The following is a 19710-nucleotide window of genomic DNA, read 5'->3' on the forward strand; positions in this document are numbered from 1 at the left end:
TGACTCCGTCATTTCTTGCAGCTAGGTCAGGCGGACGATTACAATCGCTGATACACGCTTGCTTTGTGGGCGCAGTCTTCTATCGTTTAGTTAGGCCACTCAGTTTTGTCGGGAAATATAGTCTTGCTGACGCAGGTGAAGCCTTATTCAGCAGCCATCAAGGTCCATCAAGGACTTTTATATCGGTCATTGTTTTTGTTTTTCTGGCTTCTACGCACATGTAAAAAAAAAAAAAAAATCCCGTGCACTCCTAATCCTTGGCCTCGCATTTTCCCGGGAGATAACGAAACCGACTGTTGTCGCCGAGGGTCCGCTAGCTCTGTAGGTAAGCCTCGCTATCGCCTAATCCTCTCATTTACCTCTTATTCCTCACGCAGCACCTTTTAATAGGTCCAAGTGTCGGCTCCTTCAGCCCAGGAGAAGTTACGTTTCCTCCTTTCTGGAGTCATCCGGTCAACAGCGGGCGCAGTTTGGGACGTCGCAGTTAATCGTGTTCCACGGAGAGCGAAGTGTAAAAGAAGGGCAAAGAGAAGAAGAAGAAAAAAAAAAGCGGGAAAACTGCGCAGCTGGCCTGTCTGCGGAAGGAAACGCATCTGACGTCGTGGGGAGATGATCACGCCACTTCTGTCGGTTGACGCAGTGACAATTTTCTGACATTTGTGGGTCGATGAGCCGCTCCGATTACGTTCCGCTCGTCGACCTCTTGTGCGTAGTACGTGCGTACGCGTTCGACGAACGACCGCGCGATGTAGTATTGTATAATCTTCACTCGGAACGAGCCGATTTACCTTTTATTTCGATAATATTCAATTCCATCGGGTGCTACAAACATTTAGGAGCACTTAAGTCTTCATTAGTGCCTCTCTTATCTCGCGCACATTCATTAGCATATATTAGGCTATACCGCGACCACCCGACATGGATATTAAGCTGCGTGCTAACCAAGCCGTATGCCTGTAGTATGTCCGACTCGGCATCGAGGTTCGGTTGTCATCTCAGCCTCATAGCTTCAGTTCTTCTACGTGTCGACCATTCAATACATCAAGAACCTGTGTTCTGATTTCTTTTTTCACTATCGCTCAATATCTTTACGTACGCAATGTCTCCCCTCGTTCAGACATTCGTAACCCTGTTGAGCACGAGTGGCACCCAGGTTTTCTTTTGCATTGACTCGTCCCGTTGTAATAAAAGCTAATCTCACTGTAATAATGCATTTCGGCTTTGGGTTGAGGTTCGTCGAGGACTGTGGAGAAGCTCGGGTTTCTTCAGTTCCGCCAACGCTTACAATGCGAGTACAGAACTCTAATGAGTAACCCTTATACTTTTGACCACGCTACGGCGAGCCGTGTCGTCTGCTTTTACTGCAGGCGACAGTACGCAAAGTTTCGTTTTGAGGCCAAGGTTGAGTTGTGCACACATCAGGTCACCTTGGACATTGCTTTCTTTGTATGAGTGTTCGACCTCGGTAGCGGAGAAACTAGGCCATAAATGAATGCGTACAAGACGCTCTACACAGGCACACTCGCCAAACATCATCCAACATAAATTCGCTGCTTTTGGATTCAGACAGCCCCCCCCCCCCCCCCCTTCCCTCCTTTCTTCCAAAATAATATTGTACGGCACAGGCTTTTAAGCGTTAGCCCTATAACAGCCTCCGTTATTTTACTTTTCGTTTTTTGTTCGTTTGTTGTCACTGCAGACGTAGCCGGAACAAGGCGAGTGGCGCGTTGCTTGTTTTCGGTGACCGCCTGTCGCGCCGTTACCGTTTCGGCATTTGAAGCGCATGAATCTGATTTGGAAATGTGTATAAATCATATTTTGTGACGACAGCTGCTGCGTTTGAAGTTTAGAAGGGCATTAACGTGGCCTCCATTTCCGCTTCTCTCTGGTTATGTCTTCATCCGCTCTTTTTATGTTTGTCGTCCGCCCGTCCATTTGTTTCGTCTGCTCCGCCGAGCAAAAAATGAGTAAATAAATGGTCTTTCCTTCTCCCACTGCGTTACATATATGATGGCTTTACTTTTCGATTTCGTCACTGCGTAGATATTATTTTCAACTTTATTTCTTCTTTTCTTTCGCCGCTCAAGTTCCGCCATTTTTTTTTTTTTTTCTTTGCCAACTTGGGCCTTCCTGGACACGTGGCTCGTCGAGCGTGTCTTCTGCTGTCGGCGCCGTTTGCCGGAGCTCGAGGTGATGCCTGTCGTCTGCTCGCGTCGGTGGCAGTGGTAGGGACTCTAGCAGTGGGGAATGCGTTCTCGTGCGTACAAAATGGCTGCAGCTTGCGTGCGAGGGTGCGGAGGAACATGGTGTGCAACGCGGCAGGGATCGACGAACTACATTTTTTTCTTTAAACATTAGGGCCATTTTCTTTTTAATATACACTAGCTGCACCAGCGCTGCAACAAAAATCCATTGTAGGTATGATTTCCTACACTGGTGTAGCTGGTGTAGGTTAAACAAATGGCCCTATTGTTTTGTGTTTTTTTTTTGTTTGTTTTTGTTTTTTTGAAAAGTTCGCCACAACGCATAAGTTGAGAAAGGGGGAACGGGATGCAGAAGATAGAAAGTTAAAAGGAGTGAAGTCCAGTTGCACTTAGGTATTCGCAGAGGTTGGCGGTGTTCTCTTGTTCTTGTTCGTTGTCTTATTTTCTTGAAAGGGACGTCCAGTCGCCCCTGCGTTATGCACGCGTTTCGCATTTTCAAGCTACCAAGCCAAACCTGGTTGATAGGAAATGGGGGTTCGTGTTTCACAGTTGACCATAGAGTATCTAACTCTTACCAAGAGGGAAAGTTGTGCTGCCATCTATGGGAGTTTACATGGAGTTTCCAGACGACCAGTTCAGCCCCTATGGGCGCCGAAAGCATCATGGGCCGAACTACCGAGTGTAGAACTACAACTTTTGGCTAAGCAGAATGTTCAATTGGGGCAAGTTGGTAGACGTTCATAATTGTAAAACAGCGCGAACAACGGTAGACAAGAAGACGTCCCGTGTCCTTCTCGTCCTTGTCTACCGTTGTTCGCGCTGTTTTACAATTATGTACAACTTTTGGCCAAAACAAATGCAACGATAAACGTTGTTCTACCGTAAACAATATTCTAACATTCAATTTTGTTACTATAAATTGCAAAATGAGAGAGAAGCAGCATGTCAGTTTGAAATTTAGGGCGCGGCCATTTTGAATACTGGGCTGTGCTGCTAGCACAGGAAAAGTTGAGGATTACTCCTAAACCCGCCCCAAAGCCCAGTCAAACCGGTTTTGCCGAGGCTCGTGAAAAGGTCTATTGGCTTAATTTTGAGCAGCACAAATACCAATAGTTCGCACTTAATAGGCACACTTTGAAAGGAAAAAAAAGAACATTTTGAAAATATTTATGGTTGCGCAATCACTTAAGAAAGGTTTGTGGCATTTCGGGAAACAAACTTTTTATTGGCCACGTCTGCTTTTGCGCCTTCGCTACCATGGATTTTGCGGTCTATGTACGCACCTCGAGATGATGTTGATGATGAAAAAGGGACATTATAGTCAATCACTCCATGCATCCGAGAAAAACCGACTGTCCCGCATCAAGTAGGGCACCTGCCCATGATTCTTAGCGCGCCCATGGTGGCTGAAGTGCATTGCCCTCAGCTTTCCTTCTAGTTAAGAGTGTAAGAAACTCTATGCTGTTTACCGCTACTTCGGCACGCGAGCCGACCTGTTGACGCGGCGGCGAGTTTGTCGACGCAAGACGCCAAATAATAGAATCCGCTGTATGCTGAGGAACTAACAAAATTCGAGAAGGCCAAGCGTTTTCTTGGTCTCCGCAACGGGGTCAGCTAGGGAAAGCGCCTTACCTGCTGTGTCGTCTGCTTTCTCGTCTGCTCACTCGTCTGCTGGTCGCGAAGCAGACCGCGTTATCACGTCTTCTGCAAATGCGCAGAGGCTAAAAAAGTGTGCTTGTGGCGAGGGGTAGGGGCATAGATATCTGATGGCATTTCTAAAGCAGCCATTAAGCCATGAGGCTAGTGCGCATAAAATATGAAGACTACAAAAAAAAAATGTTTTAGTGCTAGTACGCACTTTGCCGCGAGTGAGTTGCGCATGTGGTGTTTAAGTTTGTGTGCAAGCTTCATCGTTCGTTCTGCGGACACACTTGAACGATTCCCCTTCTTCTTTATGGGTGGGAGCGGCCGGTCCTTATTCTGGGGTCATCACGACTTCCATGTCCTAGCGGTGTGATGAGCCTCTTTGGTGTGCAGTCAGCGCCTGCCTATTTTTGTGCCCGCTAATGTGCGCTAAATTGCTGCCTGAGAAGGCATCAAAAGCAGACGATTTCAGACGCCGTTCCTTGCTTGCCGTCTTCTGCTTATTTCGTGCTTCATATGTACGCTTTTGCCGCGCGTGTAACCGACCATTCACGCGTTATAAGTATGCCCCCTCCCCCGTTCGCGTTCTTGCCTCTCTCGGGCGCGACGTCGACGCGTGCGGCGTTTTCAGAGCTTTTCTTATTCCTCTTCGTTTCCCCCATGCGCGTGTGCGTGTGTATATATATATATATACACACCGCTTGCTTTTACTGCTTTCCGAGTGTTATGCGCGTCGAATTTGCATACGAAACGCGCGCAAGCAGTCGCCATTTCGCCTCCCCCCTCCAGACTTGTTTGGGTGATTCCGAATGGTCCTCGACACCCGGGCGATGCATCCACGGGAGGCTGGAAGCGGATCCCTCCCCTTAACTGCCTTCGGCGCGCGTGACTTGCGGAGGCCCAAATTGCTGATCGCGTTCAAGTGTACATGTTTCGTCTGCTGGTTGCCGCCTTTTTTTTTTTTTTTTTTCGTTACAGTTTCGGCGTCTGCCGAGTGTATGGGATTAAGCCGGCTCTTCTGCTAGCCTCTTCAGTTTAGCGAGATAAGTGGATCAATGTTAGCTAGAACGGTGTGCCGTCTTTCGGGTCATTATTCACTGTCGTTTTGTTTGCAAGTAATTGTATTCTGTTCGAAAATTTTAACATATTTTTTGTGTTTTTGTTGTTTTGAAGTTTCTTGCTTTCGTTGACGTGTGACTTCGGAGCCAGCTTATTGCGATGCCTTTATGGCAGCGGTTCTGAGGCAAAGTTCTGCTGCGGCAACTTCGAAAAGCACGGACTTGAGTCGATCCTAAACTTTAAATTTAAATGGTCGGGATGATCTGATGTGGCTGGAAAAATTTTGCACACACAGATTTGCCCACAAGAGGCGCTGTTCTGCTTTATTATTATTTTTTTTTTTCATTTGGGGGGGGGGGGGGGTATAAAACCACTACAGGTTTTGTTCGGTGGTTCTATTTTTCTGAAATTTATAGCCGTAGCTCTAGATCGAGGCTGTGCGCGCTGATCGTTAAACTGAAAACATATTTTTGAATTTAACATGTTCGCTTTTGAGCCCCTCGCTTTGACTCTCTGCAGGTCAGCTTGGATTTGGGTTTCTTCGGCGCGCTTTTCCTATCTTTATTAAATCCTTCATATATTTTGCTTGTTTCATCTGCATGGACTACGTAGCATGCAGACCGTTGCCTTCGCTGATTACTTTTGCTCGCGCATAACTGGCTGCAAGTTGCTTCTATCCCAGTGTGTCCCTATCACGTACCTTCACAGTAGATGTGCGGCAGGGAGACGCGTGACGGCGCTGGAACTTTCGGGACATACACGTGCGCTTCTACCTCGTTGAGCCATGTCGCGAAAGCGTTCATTCCTCGGCCATTTGGCACGGCGTACACAGTTAACCCTTTCCGCCCGCTGTGGGTTATTTTTTCGCATTTTCGTCCTCGGCACGGCGGCACCTTTGAGGAGAGTGCCACCCTTGTTCTGCTTGTTCGTCGCAACATGGGAGCGCACTGTAGGTTTATTTTCTGCGCTGCATTCGCGAGGAGATGGTGAGAGAAAAGGGGGCTCGTTCCAGCTCGTTCTTTCGACCTTTTCTTCCTGCTACGTAGAACACAGAGAAGCGCGCCTCCTTCGTTGGTCGACCTCCCTTGCCCTCGAGCCGCCGCGCCGCCGCCGCCGCTCTGAGCCTCTACGTAGCGCCACACCTCGCGCGCCCATTGGCTGCTCGGGAAACGCCTGATTTTACGTCATGACCCGCTTCTGTGCTGCTTTTTTCCTTTTTTTCCGTCTGTAATGCGTGGCGCGCCGACGGGCGTTTTCTTTGTGCTTTTGCTGCTTCTCTGCACGCGCCGCGTTTCGTTGCCTCCTGCGCCGACCGTTTTGTCCTACGTGGCGTAACCTTCAGAGGCTGCTCGCACGCGTTCGTTCTGAAATGCTGTGACTGATTGCCCTTTGCGACCTCTCTCGCCCAACTGCCGCACACTTTCATTTTCTCACAGAGGCATTGAACGCGCAACCCCTCCCCACCGCACACACCTTTCCCCCCCTTCTGCGTTCGGCAAGTGGCCGGCTGTAAACCGTACGATACTGCTCGTACGATGCTGCACATCGTGCGATGCAGCCAGCAGCTGTGTAGCCTCGTTTCAAAAATAGCCTTTTATTATTATTATTTCGTGTGGTCTGCGCGCGAGCGCCCACGTAGCAGACGACGGGGCGCGAGCAGTGCGGTACGCGCTTCCGCATCCGGTTTTGCGGTGCAGCAGACGACATACCGGTATGGGCAAACCAAACATACCGCCAGCTTCTTGCAATTTTCCACCAGTTCTTCGGGTGTACGACAACTGCCACTCATGTGGCAGACTTCAGCCTATAAAGCCACTCGTATAGCCATATGGCTTTAAGAGGCCATGAATTGGCAAAATGTACGTGTGTATTTATGTAATTGTGCACTTTACAGTAATCCTTCCGCTAACTTTTTAACAAAACGGGGATGTCATGGAGTCTGAACGCTTTTGAAGAAATGTTGAAAGCGCGTCGTCATTGCGTTTGACCTCAAACGCTAATGCACAGGGACACCTTCGAACACTCTGTGGGTTGGCACAAAGGCGACAGGTCTGACGACTTAGGGACAGTGCATAATCCTTCCTGGCTGTCAGCAGCCAGCTGCCATTGCATCCTCAACACGCTCTTGGCTCCGTTTATTCCGTGCAGTGTTCACAAGGCGACTTCATATGCCAATGCTTGGCTGCTCATAAGTACTGTGAGGCATATAATATGATCGATATAACCATGTTGTACTTGAAGAAGCTAGCACTCATATGGCACTTAATAGTAAAGATGGCAAAAAAATAAAAATGTTTTTTGATGCTAGCATGACAACTGGGGTGGAAGCCATTTGAGGCTGCAGCATTTGGTGCCATTGTTGTGCCGTTAGTAGGAAAAGCAGTTGGTGACAATTATAATTATAATGCCGTACAGAATTAGTAAAGGTGGAAGAGGGCAAGTTTTCAGTAGAGTAGCTGCGCCTCGTTATCTTGAAGGTGCTGCTATCCACATTGTTTTTCCTTTTCTTCATTCGATCCTGGACTGTTTACAACTGCTTGTTTGCTGCTGATGTCAGGTCGCTTGTTTAAATGACATGGTGGTCGTAAAGGCTTGCGTCTATTGTCACTTGGACAAAGCTTGAATGTACCCTTTGGAACATGTTGCAGCAAAGCTTTGACGTCGGTACATAGCAGGGCTCTTGGGAGCAAATGTCAGGAGTCTCTATAGGATCTGTCTAGCCTTGGTTACGATCTTGTTCAATTTAATTGTGTTTGTCACATTTTCTGAACAAATAACATTTCTGTGCACTGCAAAAAATAATGTTCGAAATGAAAGTAATGAAATTTGGCACACCTGTGATTTAGTTCTCCTTGGTTGTTTCCTGCGCAGGAGAAAAATATTGAATTGAAGGCTAATGTTCTGCGAGTAGGCTGCATGATCCATATGGATTTACACATTGTTGGACAGTCATGAGAATGCACACAGTGTGCTGGCAGAATTTACTGAACAAATTGGAACATGTTTACTTTTGTGACACTTTCTCGTAATGTTTTGCAGTTACCGACAATTATGTTTTGTTTTTCTTTTCATTGCAGAAAAGCGGACATGTTCAGAGATGGAGTTTGCTTGCAAAAATGGCCACTGCATACCAAGTCGATGGCAGTGCGACAATGAACCTGACTGTGAGGACCGGTCAGATGAGGACATGGCCATTTGCAGTAAGTGGTACTTTATGCATGATCAGCATTGGCTGTTTTTTGTGGCGTGCTCATACAGCGATTACCAACTCTAGTCACTCTTCTCTCAGTGCTTATAGATTGTTCTTTCAAAGCACACACCTGAAGCTGTGATTTGAAAAAGTGGTGGTTATGTAGGTCATAGCTGGGTGACTGGTGGTGATGCCAGTTTTGTAACTGAAGGTCTCGCTGGCATTCTAGAGTTAAGCTCTTGCAACAGCGTCCTGACGAGTGCCAGTAATTTGGAAACACTGGTCGCGTGCTGGCAGTGTGCATCTTGCATCATCCCAGCCTGGCTATGGGACACGTGAATGATGTATAGGCCGCGTAACTGCCTTGGCTTGGCTCGTATATTTGTCAGGGTAAATAACTCAGCGGCGTCTCCTGTCTCAATGCAGTCCAGCCTCACTTGGCGTCATTTTTTTACTTCCCTTTGCAAAAGGCTTGCATAATTTAGTTGGCAGCAGAGCTAGCAGTTTGAACTGCCATGACACGGAGCGTGCTACGCATGGCTTGTTCTGAAAGGGTAGTGCTCTGTCGGTTTAGTTTTGCTAACGGTGTGATCATGATGCAATTGTTGGAAGTATTCTTGTGATGTTACTTGGGCTAGTTAGTTTGGCCTTGGATGAGTTATAAGGCTTTGTTTTCTTCTTCATACAAATCCTTCCTGCTTCTTTTTCTTTTGTTACGTTTCTGTAACAAGGAAGGCTCTACATAATTGCTTCTTGCTGAAGGCATGCTTGGTTTGGGCAACCTTTCAAAGCAGTTTTCTCAGCTAACTCACTTGTGTATGAAGAGCGTAACAGCTGACAGAAACAATGACTGAAGAGCACAAGACATATGTGGCATCGCTTCTTGATCACCGTGCTTCGTGTCTGCAGAAAAAACAGCCTTGTGTCGTATGTCCCTCCATCGTCATTTTTTTGTCATCTCTGATGCTCTTCTTAATGCATTCTAACTAGCTCGAAAGCAAATTCTTCTCCACTTGTATACTTTGTTGCGGAACTTGTTTCATTGTCACTGTGGGCATATGTTTAGTGTTCATTGCACTTAGGCTTTATTCTGGATTGAGCCTGGTAATTCTACCCCATAGACCAGGGCATTAAACAGTGATTGCAGTATGAGGAAATTTCTGGTGTGTAAACACCTTTGTATTATTGATAGAATATTTTAGGGGAAACCCCCGAGATGGAGTAAATTACCTCCCTTATTACCTTTGTATGTATTATGTTATAATTGAAAACCGTATTTTTTAATTTGTTTTTTTCAAATATGACCAAGGTACTGTTTCTTGAGTTAGCTTTAATTGAAAGGGACATGGGAGTACTATTTCAGTGAACTAGGCATATTTAAAACGAACTAATGACCACATTTGGACCATTGTTTTTGTCTACTGGTGCCAGATGGTGTGAAGTTGTGATGGAGACACCTTGTCATGATGAATAACCAGCACTAAAGACTACAATGAAGAGCAAGATGCAAACAGGAAGGGCGCTGTACTGTTTGCTTCTTGCTCTTCATTCTAGTCTTTAGCACTGGTTATTCATCATTTCACCGTACCAACTTGTCCAGATGTCTCTTCTAAAACACCTTGTGACTTGAGATGTTTACCATATGCATAAGCATTCAAATGACAAGCAGATCCAGTTCCTACCGGTCACCTCACCGCACTAAATTCAGCATTGTGACTTGTAGCTCATTTTAACTGTCTGGCAGGCGTTCTGCTATCGAGGGTACTGAGAAGCCAGAGTGGAAGAGGGAGTCTTCCCAGCAGCCATTTCTGGAAGGCAGAGGGCCCTAATTGTTCGGGCGTGCCCAAATGCACTGTTCCATTTCCTCCGGACACGCTCTCTTGATTATCACTGAGCTATCTGTCGCCTGTTCCATTTGCAACACTGCTCTGTGGCTGCACAACCGCCCTGCTGTTTCGGCCGAGGAGGGCTTGAAGCTCGTGAAATGGTCACACCCGAGGGTGTCTCCTTGCTGTTTGCGACGTTGATGAAAGCCCTCCTCTCCTGCGGTGCTGCAGTCTATGTGAAACAATACGTGAGGAAAGGGTAGAGAGGGATGACACGCACTCCTTGTCTCCACAGCCAGGCAAACCGCTCCTCTCCTGGTGCAAAGTGAAAGAGGATGATCGGCATTTTGGTGCTTGAACGTGCGTGTGTAGTATTCCTGAGGCTGCACGTGCTTTTAACGTCCACCCCTTTCCAGTCTCCACGCAGCTCTTGTCGTCTGTTCGGTTTCTTTCCTGGAAGCAATTAACTTCCAGCGGTAGCCGGCGACGAGGAAAAGCAAATAGCCCGGGAATAAAGAGAGGAGGCTGCATGATCGAGATGTGCATGCGTAAAGCCGAGGTCGCTGTCATTTGGCATTCCTGTTTTTTTGTTGCCTCTCGCCCAGCTACACCTCTCTCTCTCTCTCTCTCTCTCTCCCCCCCCCCCCCCCCCCACGCAATTTCATGCGCCCTGTCATTAAGACGGGGTGCGGGAGTTGTCCCGACTGGTGTGAGCCACCGGGATGCTTGATTTCATGTCTGGCAGCAGTTAATCTTTTCACCTATCCTTTATTTCTCTTTTTTTTTTAGTTTCTTCCTTTGACTGTCTCATTCTAATGCACCCAGTCTTGCCTACTATAGAGGGATTGTTTAAGTCTTGTGTGGTGACTTGGCTAGACTGCCCCTTATAGTCAAGCCTGTTATTATGGTAAAGATGCGTAAATGCACGTGTAAAGAAACGCGCAGCACTTGGCATGTCTAAAAGAAGGAGCTGAACCTTGTGAGCAATTTTGCAGGAGGCCTTATTCATGCTGGTGGTAACTGGCAGTGCACGCTGTCTTGGTTATGGGCAGGCCTGCAATTGCCAATCCCTTTTGCATAGGAGTTCCAAAATAGCATAGTAAGAGGTGTAAAAGTTGGCTTCATGTAGGTCACCTATAAAAGAGATTCGTGCTCTTGCAAAGGGTCTCTTATTTGCATAACCGGCAGTCGGCAGCTACACTATAGTCAGCCATCTGCAAATTTAGCCGTTCAGTTTCATTTACAAAGACTCATTGCACTGCTCTTTCGATGAAGCCATGTTGTGTTCTCTATCTTAAAATAACCGTAAGTGCATGATCCTTCACTGGCTGCATGCAAAGAGGTTAAGTTTTGAAGCACGGCTTGATTTAACAGAGCACACTGAGGGTTTTGTGCGTCTGCACTTTGGCAATGTGTTTCGTTCACTTTTAAAATTCAAATGCTGGCAGGCGAGTTACTTGTAAAGGCTAGACTAGGGAGGTCCATGTCGAGAATCGGCTCCTTGTGTGATTTTGGTGAAAGAAATGCATAGTCTTTGAAGCAATTATTTGCACCTTAGTTACATGGGAGTGTCTAAATGTCCTTTAATTAGGTTGGTTATCATCATTTGCTGATTTAGGTGCTTAAGCATGAGTTTCGAGTTAAATCTGTTTTGAAGTGATTTTCATTATTCCAATGGAGGCTGAAATCCAGAGTGCTTGATCGCATACATTTCTGTTTTTGGCAGGTTTTCTGTAGCAGTATGTTTTCTTCTCTTCAATATTCTATGCCTGCATATATTTTTTTTTTCACCAGTAACGTCAGCTATGTGCACGCATACAGTTGTAAGGTTGTGCACAAAGATTTCAGTATGTGTCAAGAGATCCCAGCTTATCGATATAATCTAATCTGGAACTTCACATCAGTGTGATGATAGCTGCCATACCATATTGCTGCGGTATGTAAAAAAAATGAATAATCGGTTAAATTTAGTAACTGACGCACAACGTTTCAAATAAGCTGGTTGTGTGCTTGCAAAAATGAAGCATTCCATTAAAAGCCACTCTGAAGAGAGCATGGGACATTTGGATGCTGGCATGATACGACATTGTAGGTACTATATGTGGAGGGCAGGACCTCTCGAACGCAGAGACTGGAGTGTATTTCATTCATTACAGTATTGCCATAGACCTTTAACGTTATGATTTGAGCTGGTTGCCATACTCCTACTTGCTTTTAAGCTGCTTACCGTTCTTGGTGCAGGGATGTACTATGTCATACTCCCATATATGCCATTATAGAAGGCTGTTGGTTGGCTAGAAGCGATGGCTTTGACTGGCGGCATCCGCTCATTGCATGGTTAGCGTAGCTTTTGACATTATAGCCACTGTCAGCCGTCACTGACGGCAACAGGAAACGTTACAGAAAAAAAAAAAGAACATAGTGGGTTGATCTGACTTCGAAAAAAGAGGAAAAAGAAAAATGCTGGGTTGGAGTCGTTCTAGGCATGTGTGGCAGTCATGCGAGTGGCGTTACGTCAAATTTGAAATGCTCACTTTCGGACGCATGCCTGGCTTATGCACCGAGAGTAATGTGACATTTTCCTGTTGGCAGTATGTTTCGGTTATTTTGCTTGATACGCTATCCCTGGAATGTTTTTATTCACTCATAATGTTGGTGGTTTGAAAATGCAACAGCCTTTGTGTAATATGAAAACAGTAGAGTGAGAAAAATTTTCATGTCACTTTTCTTTCTTTTTTTGTTTTGTAAGGGTAAGCAGCTCATACAATATTGTGTTAGCCATTAGTGTGGAGTTCGGGTTATGGCTGTGCATACATACATGAGAGGTATATGTAAATAATTTTGCGCAGTGTAAATGACAAATTTAGCTCCTGGTAATGTAATGACATGTCCCAACTGTGGCATTGGTACAGGTGTTGTGTCTTAACACAATTGCGTTAAAACCAAACTAATTGCAACAATACCCTTGTGAGCGAAAAATCAGGAGCCTGCGGCTCTGACAGATATTGTGCGATTGCGACCGATTGTGTGGCATCGCGAGACCATATTGCAGGAGTTGCCTGCTCTAGTAGCTGCTTTTAGATGTAGTCTAACCTACCGGGACGCTTGAATCCTGATCCAGACATTACCCCTAGACCACAGGCACATGTACAGCTTGGTTGAAGTGTGGCCTTATATAATCTCTGTCGAGTGAACTTCACATAATGTGGTAGTTTAAGTGTGCATGCTAGTTAGTATGTTTGAGGTGATAGTAGCACATATTAAAGGGTTGTTGATTAAGCTAGTGGCAAAATGCGAGTGTGTGAACGAGGAACTGCAGAAGAAGCTGCGGCCAGGAACCATTAAGGCTGTCGCATAATATGGCTTAGCTTAAAGGTCGAGCTCAAGTGTCCCCCCAAATTTTGTATGCGTTGATCTGCGCCGCAGGCTACCAGGTCTTCTCACAACACATTGTGCATGTATTGGAAGCATAATGGGGATATCCCCACTCCGGACTTTTGCTACCAACTTCAAACTTTTCAGGAAAACGGCAGGGGGCATAAGGAACTTATAGGCGAAAACATTTGTCGTATTTGGTCTGCCTGGTGATGGGCATGCTTGAATAAAGAAGTGGGAAGTTCTGTGTATCAAAAGTTTTTTTTTTTTCTTTTTTTTTTTAAGAACTTCAGTTTGTTTAGATGTTTCACCCCCAAAGATTAGCTTTCTCATGTTTGAAGAGAGTGTTAAGCTGACTGATGGTGGTGTGGAGATCTAAATGGAGTTACATAGTTACCAAGTTACTAATTATTTTTCATGTAGTTTTGCTAAAATATGCCTTTAACTCTATTGCACAAATCTGGGCTGCGTTGTTCCTTAAGGGCTGTGCAGCAGTTAGTGTAAATCCTGGCTATCCGCAATGCCCTCTCCTGCGGCACACCCTGCAGGCATGGCGCCATTGTTTTCTTGCTGCTGTGTTGCACGAGGTCACAGCTGTGCCATGCATCGGACGACGGATGGGGAAGCCAGACAGCTGCGCGTGCCGCGTCTCGACGAGGCACGAAGGCCTTGCTGCACAGCTGTAATCCAATTTGATGCGTTTTTAGCGGCTTGAAAGGGCTCGAAGCTGGCTTTTCTTTGTCACATTTGCGGCGGATTATTGGAATATTGGCCCACTTATTGCACGAGCCGCGAAACAAGGTTAGCGTAGCTAATCGGTCGCCCGAGCTGCTGAAACCTAACACAGTCAGGCATCAGCAATGTCTGTGCCTTTCATATTTTTTTTTTATTATTTCCAGCTCTTTTGGTCCATATTGCATATTTATCTTTGAGCACCTTTGGCTACCTTTTAGGACGCTTTGCTTTGAAATTCCAGACTTGAAGAAGCGTTCGCAAAGTTTCTGTTGGTCGGGTTTTCCGATTGGACTCTTGACCACCAAGCTGCAAGATATCTGCTTGGTCGCGATTGCAATGGAAGGAGCAGTTTATTTGAGTGTTAGGTATAAGCTGTTAGGTACCACCTGGTGTACAGAAAAAAGGTGCCTACCAGAGCCCTCCACAGAGCCTCCACTATGACACACCTTTCTCTGTTTCCGCTTTCACTCCCACCTTTCCTCCCTTTCTTTATGGCATGGGTCAGGTGTCTACAGAACAAGTGTGAGAGATACTGCACCTTTCCTTTCCTGTGAACCAATTAATTATTATTATTATTATTATTATTATTATTATTATTATTATTATTATTATTATTATTATTATTATTATTATTATTATTATTATTATTATTATTATTATTATATAAGGTTTACGGAGGAGGTACAGCTAGTGTTTCCTTGCTGCAATGGGCCAGTACACAACATTGCATTTGTTTAGCAATGGACTGTTGTGAAACTGTCCTTGGAACCAGTATGTAATCTTCTCCCCCCCTTTTTTGTGGCTGTTGCAGAGAACAAGACGTGCTCTCCCGACCAGTTTGCCTGCAAGTCTCACGAGGGTGTCTGCATCCCCATCACGTGGCGTTGTGACGGACAGGAGGACTGTATTGACGGCTCTGACGAAAAGGACCACTGCTGTAAGTGCCGTCACATCATTGTCTTGCTGGGAACGTAAAATCTGTGCAACATGCTAGTTTATTTGATATAGTAGGGGCCTGTGCTCATCTCACAGATTAAGTTATATTTGTGTCTGCCATTCTACATTTGCATGCTTTGTGGGAGAGCAAGTTTTTGTGAGTTTGTCTTGCTTTGAAAATGGGCTGCTGGCCTTCGTTAAGCCATTGCAGGCTTTTCATCAGCACCCTCTAGCATCACGAGCATTGTAAAATTGATATTGATGCTGAGTAAAATTTTTCGTGTTTGTAAAGTTTTCAGAGTTCCTACACATCAATTATTGCAAAGAGAAACCTTAGTGACTGTGAAAATTCAGGCTTTTTTAATTTGTCATTATACTAATGACTTCTGCATAAAACAATCAATGGTGAAGATTTTTAACGTGTGTCTGTACTAAGACACATTGTTGTCCCCATGCTGACTTTCTATACTTTATTTGGCACGTCTCATTTTTGGCAATCAAGCTTTACACTGCATGGCCTTGTCGCATTTCGTGATGAAATTCACGGTTTCGAATGAACGTGCTTGCATAGGTTCTGAGAAATGATTATGGAGTAAAGCCACTGGTGCACTGTCGTTGATTATTGGCGCATTTTCTCCCTCTCTGCAGCTGCGGTGACGTGCACACAAGAGGAATTCTCATGCGACAATGGCAAGTGCATCACGCAGCGCTGGAAGTGTGACCAGGATGATGACTGTGGTGACGGCAGTGACGAGAAAGGATGCCGTAAGTGCATCTCGCGTTGTTGCTCTTCGTTTTTCCTCCTATAACCTGCACTGCTTGACGAGACACGAGCTTGTTTGTCGGCACAAGTCGAACTGTCATGCTTTAATTACTCATGCAGTCTTATCGTAAAGGAACTGAGGCCCAGAAATTGATTTCGTAGTTTTCAGTGTTAAAAGGCAGTTCTCCATAGTGAACTCGATACAGCGAGTGAAATTTGTGCACTCTTGAGATTAACTTCGTTAATATAATGTGATTATGCATCAGCAGACTTTAAAAGTATTAAGTTTGCAGGTGGATGAGCTCTGCTTCATATACCATTCTAAGAATTTCACCCTTTCGATTCAGTAGATGTTTTTGAGGAATTGTATTATATAATTGTAAATTAAATAATGTTCCTACACAGTATGAATTGTGTGAGTACATTATACATGTTTAGAAGTTTATTAACCCTACCCAGATGTTGCTTTGTAATATCTTGAATATCCTGTTTTCCATAATCTTGTAGCAAAAAAGCATTCCTGGCATAGCTTGTCTGAAGTTTCTGCCGTCAACATGTTGTTTTCTGTTACGAAACAGAAAATAACAGGAAACAACACAACAGCACCCAGTTGTGTTAACGGTTGGCAATTTTCTTCCTCTCTTTACCGTTCCCTTTGCCCTGTAGCCAACGTCACTTGCTCGAGTGCCGAGTTTATGTGCTCCAACGGGCGCTGCATTCCGGACCGGTGGCGATGCGACCGCGACGTCGACTGTCTCGATGGGTCTGATGAACGCAACTGCCCGATGGAGGACCGGCCCAGTGCGTGCAAGGAGCGCGAGTTCCAGTGCGCCAATGGCATCGACTGCGTGCATGCTTCGTGGCAGTGTGACGGGGACCCCGACTGCCCGGATGAGTCGGACGAGGCCAACTGCACTAACACCTGCCGGCCCGATCAGTTCCAATGCGCCAACATGCACTGCATCCCAGGGCAGCTCGAGTGCAATGGCCTCAACGAGTGCCACGACGGCTCGGACGAGAACCACTGCAACAACACGGCCAAGAAATGCGACCCCGAGACGGAGTTCGACTGCGGAGGCAACCACTGCATCCCCAAGAGCCTGGTGTGTGATGGAAAGAATGACTGTGGCGCGTACGAGGACGAACCGCGGGACCGCTGCCACGAGAACGAGTGCGCCAAGGACAACGGCGGCTGCTCGGACATTTGCCGTGATGACCCGGTCGGGTACCACTGCGAGTGCAAGCCGGGCTTCAGACTCATGGAGGATGGCAAGACGTGTGACGACATCGACGAGTGTGCGACTCCCGGATCGTGCTCACAGACGTGCGTCAACACCAAGGGCGGGTTCAAGTGCGAATGCATCGAGGGCTACATGCTTGAGCCACGAGACCACCACCGGTGCAAGGCCAAAGGTCACTATATTAGGGATGCTGTCCCTATTGTTCACTTCAGCCATTTTGCCATGCATTGAGAAAGAAATAAGTGCTGTAAATCTAGTTTAATGTAACAAATCGTTAGCTTGAGGCTGGAGTATGGGACGTCATGGTAGCAAGGAAATGTGTTATGTAGGCCACTAAAAGTGTCTGGCGTATGTTCTTAAAAGAAAACAATGGAAATTGAGTACGAGTCATACATTTAGAGAAAGATTACAGGAAAATCTGTTCCAGCCTTCTTTATAGTCTCCATAGAATTGTCAGGCTTGTGCACAGTTTGGAATAGTATGCTAGATGCACCTATCTTAGGTGTACCTATCTAAGTAGAGCGAAATCTGATGAAAAAATGCATATGCACATCTTTGAAATGCTGCTTTGTTTTGCATCATTGGCACTACAAAGGTCCCACAATAAATGTTTTTGCAATAAGCCTGAAAATCTGTGGTGTTACTGTGCTTTTGTTCCAGGGAGGAAGGCAATGCTATGAAATTAGTTCACCTTTTACAGTGCTTATCTGGAAAACCAGAATTGCTCATTTCTTGCTTTCATTTTCGTTTTCTTTTCGCTCCACATAGAGGGTATTCCCTACTTGCTCTTTGCCAACCGCAACGACATCCGCAAGATAAACCTGGAGACCGGAGAGTATGTCGAGGTGGTCTCCAAACTGAGGAGCACCATTGCCACTGACTACATTTATCGCACTGGCACGGTCATCTGGTCCGACACCGTTGAGGAAGTCATCAGCAGGTAACTAGCCTCGACTGTCTGGTTTGTGGAGAGTGATGACTATGGCTGGCCGATAGCCGGTCATGACTGCAGTGGAGTTGAGTTCCCACTTTTACATACCAGCAGTTGGTTTGTGCAGCTAGTGCAAGCTGAAAACATGCTGCATTTCTGTGAAATATTTTTAGCCGACTGTTATGTAAGTACGGGCTCACCTGGAAGCAGATGCCAAGCCTGCAGTCATTGTAAATGGCAAGAATACACAGGACAAGTGCTGTCACCTTTAGTTGTGGAACACTGCTCACTATGTCCCCTTTTCCATGTATAGTTGTCCACTTGTGCTGTATCCAACTAGGGTGACAACTTATTTATAACCAGTCCAGCAAGTATAAATGCCTCTTTGTGTGGCTCCTCGCTCCCTTAACAGTGCACCCATTGACAAGGGCACCCCAGTCAAGGTGATCATTGACAAGGATCTCCACGTTGCCGATGGCCTGGCCGTGGATTGGATCTACAACCACATCTACTGGACGGACACAGCCCAGAACCTCATCTCCGTCGCAGATCTGGATGGGCGCATGCGGCGGGCTCTCTTCACCAGGGACCTGGATGAGCCACGTGCCATTGTTGTCAACCCACTGGAAGGGTGAGACTACGTAAATTTTGGTTTGGAAATACTACTCAGCGGAGTATGGGCCTAGTGCGCTGGTATGGAGGCGCCACTGCTCCGGAACAAGTAGCGCCACCTCCCGCCGCCGCACCCATATGTGGTATGTCTGCTCGTCGGAGAGAGGCGGCGGAGTGAACGCGAAGTCTACTCTTCTCGGCAGAAACCTTGGGAGAAGAAAACTTTTGTCGGTCATTTCCTGCCTCGTGTCACACGCGTACATAATAGACACATGTACCATGTGTGCGTGTTGAAAAATAAACCAAAAGCAAAGCGAAGAAAGCCGCTACCCGTTCATGCCGTCTGGGAGAAGGCCGCCAGCGTTTTGGGCGCAGGGCATTGTCGGAGCGCGAGCGCTTCTGCTGGCACCTCTACGGTTTTTTTTTTTCCTTTGAAGTAGGAATTCGGAACCCGAACAATATGGCACTTTGAAAGTAAAGACATAAATAAAACAAAAACTAAGCCAGTGTGCAATGCGCAGCACTGGCTTTTCCCCTCGGTGGCAGTGTATGTGGAAACGGCATGCTAGACCCCCCAGAAGCGACAGCCGAGAGCTGGGCTCCGTTGGTCAATAGAAAGGCTCTTAAAAAAAAACAAAAAAAGTCTTTCCCAGGACGGGACGAGCAGGCTGTATATGGAGATGTACCCTAAGGCGTCGGGCCTTGCGTGCACGTGCTTTTTCGGCGCTTGGCAGTTCTACCGTAGTTTTTATTTTCTACTCGATGCGTAGAAATAAGTGGTAACGGTTCAGTGCGCGGAAAAACAGCCATGGCTGAGCAAGCTCCACAGCGCGTGCTGTTCGGAGGATTTCGCGTTATTGTTGAGACTTAATTTAGGAATAACTGCTTGGTGCGCGGTCAGAAACTGTACGAAGCCAGCACGTGCATGGAGTGCGCGGGGAACTTCACAGTGCAGAAGGGCCCTCGGATATCTTCAGAAAATGCGCTAACGAAATGAAAACCGCCTTCTACGACGTCAGCTTGGAGGTAAGTTTTATTCGGCCCTTTCGGTGTCTCTTCACCACATATGTAATTCATTTTTTTTGTATGTAGTTGTTGGCAAACCCACGCAATATCATGGATGCCAGTTGCGTCTGCAAGACCGGGTGCCACTGTTAACGATGCAACACATCGCTCTCATATGATTTCCAAGGA

General features: G+C 46.3%; 1 protein-coding gene across 2 annotated transcripts in view; it reads left to right on the top strand.

Annotated features, from left to right (window-relative positions):
* Positions 1–19710, top strand: part of LpR1 (Lipophorin receptor 1) — a 55555-nt gene that overhangs the window by 24000 nt on the left and 11845 nt on the right. For both annotated transcript variants that reach the window (XM_084576619.1, XM_084576618.1), the window contains exons 3-8: positions 7985–8107; positions 14845–14970; positions 15618–15734; positions 16399–17145; positions 17742–17913; positions 18317–18535. In XM_084576619.1, coding sequence (XP_084432745.1) covers positions 7985–8107; positions 14845–14970; positions 15618–15734; positions 16399–17145; positions 17742–17913; positions 18317–18535 — 1504 coding nt within the window. The remainder of the gene's footprint in view (positions 1–7984; positions 8108–14844; positions 14971–15617; positions 15735–16398; positions 17146–17741; positions 17914–18316; positions 18536–19710) is intronic.

Source organism: Amblyomma maculatum, chromosome 8 (assembly GCF_055883805.1).
Source record: "Amblyomma maculatum isolate TAMU_Amacu chromosome 8, ASM5588380v1, whole genome shotgun sequence".
Lineage (NCBI taxonomy): Eukaryota > Metazoa > Arthropoda > Arachnida > Ixodida > Ixodidae > Amblyomma > Amblyomma maculatum.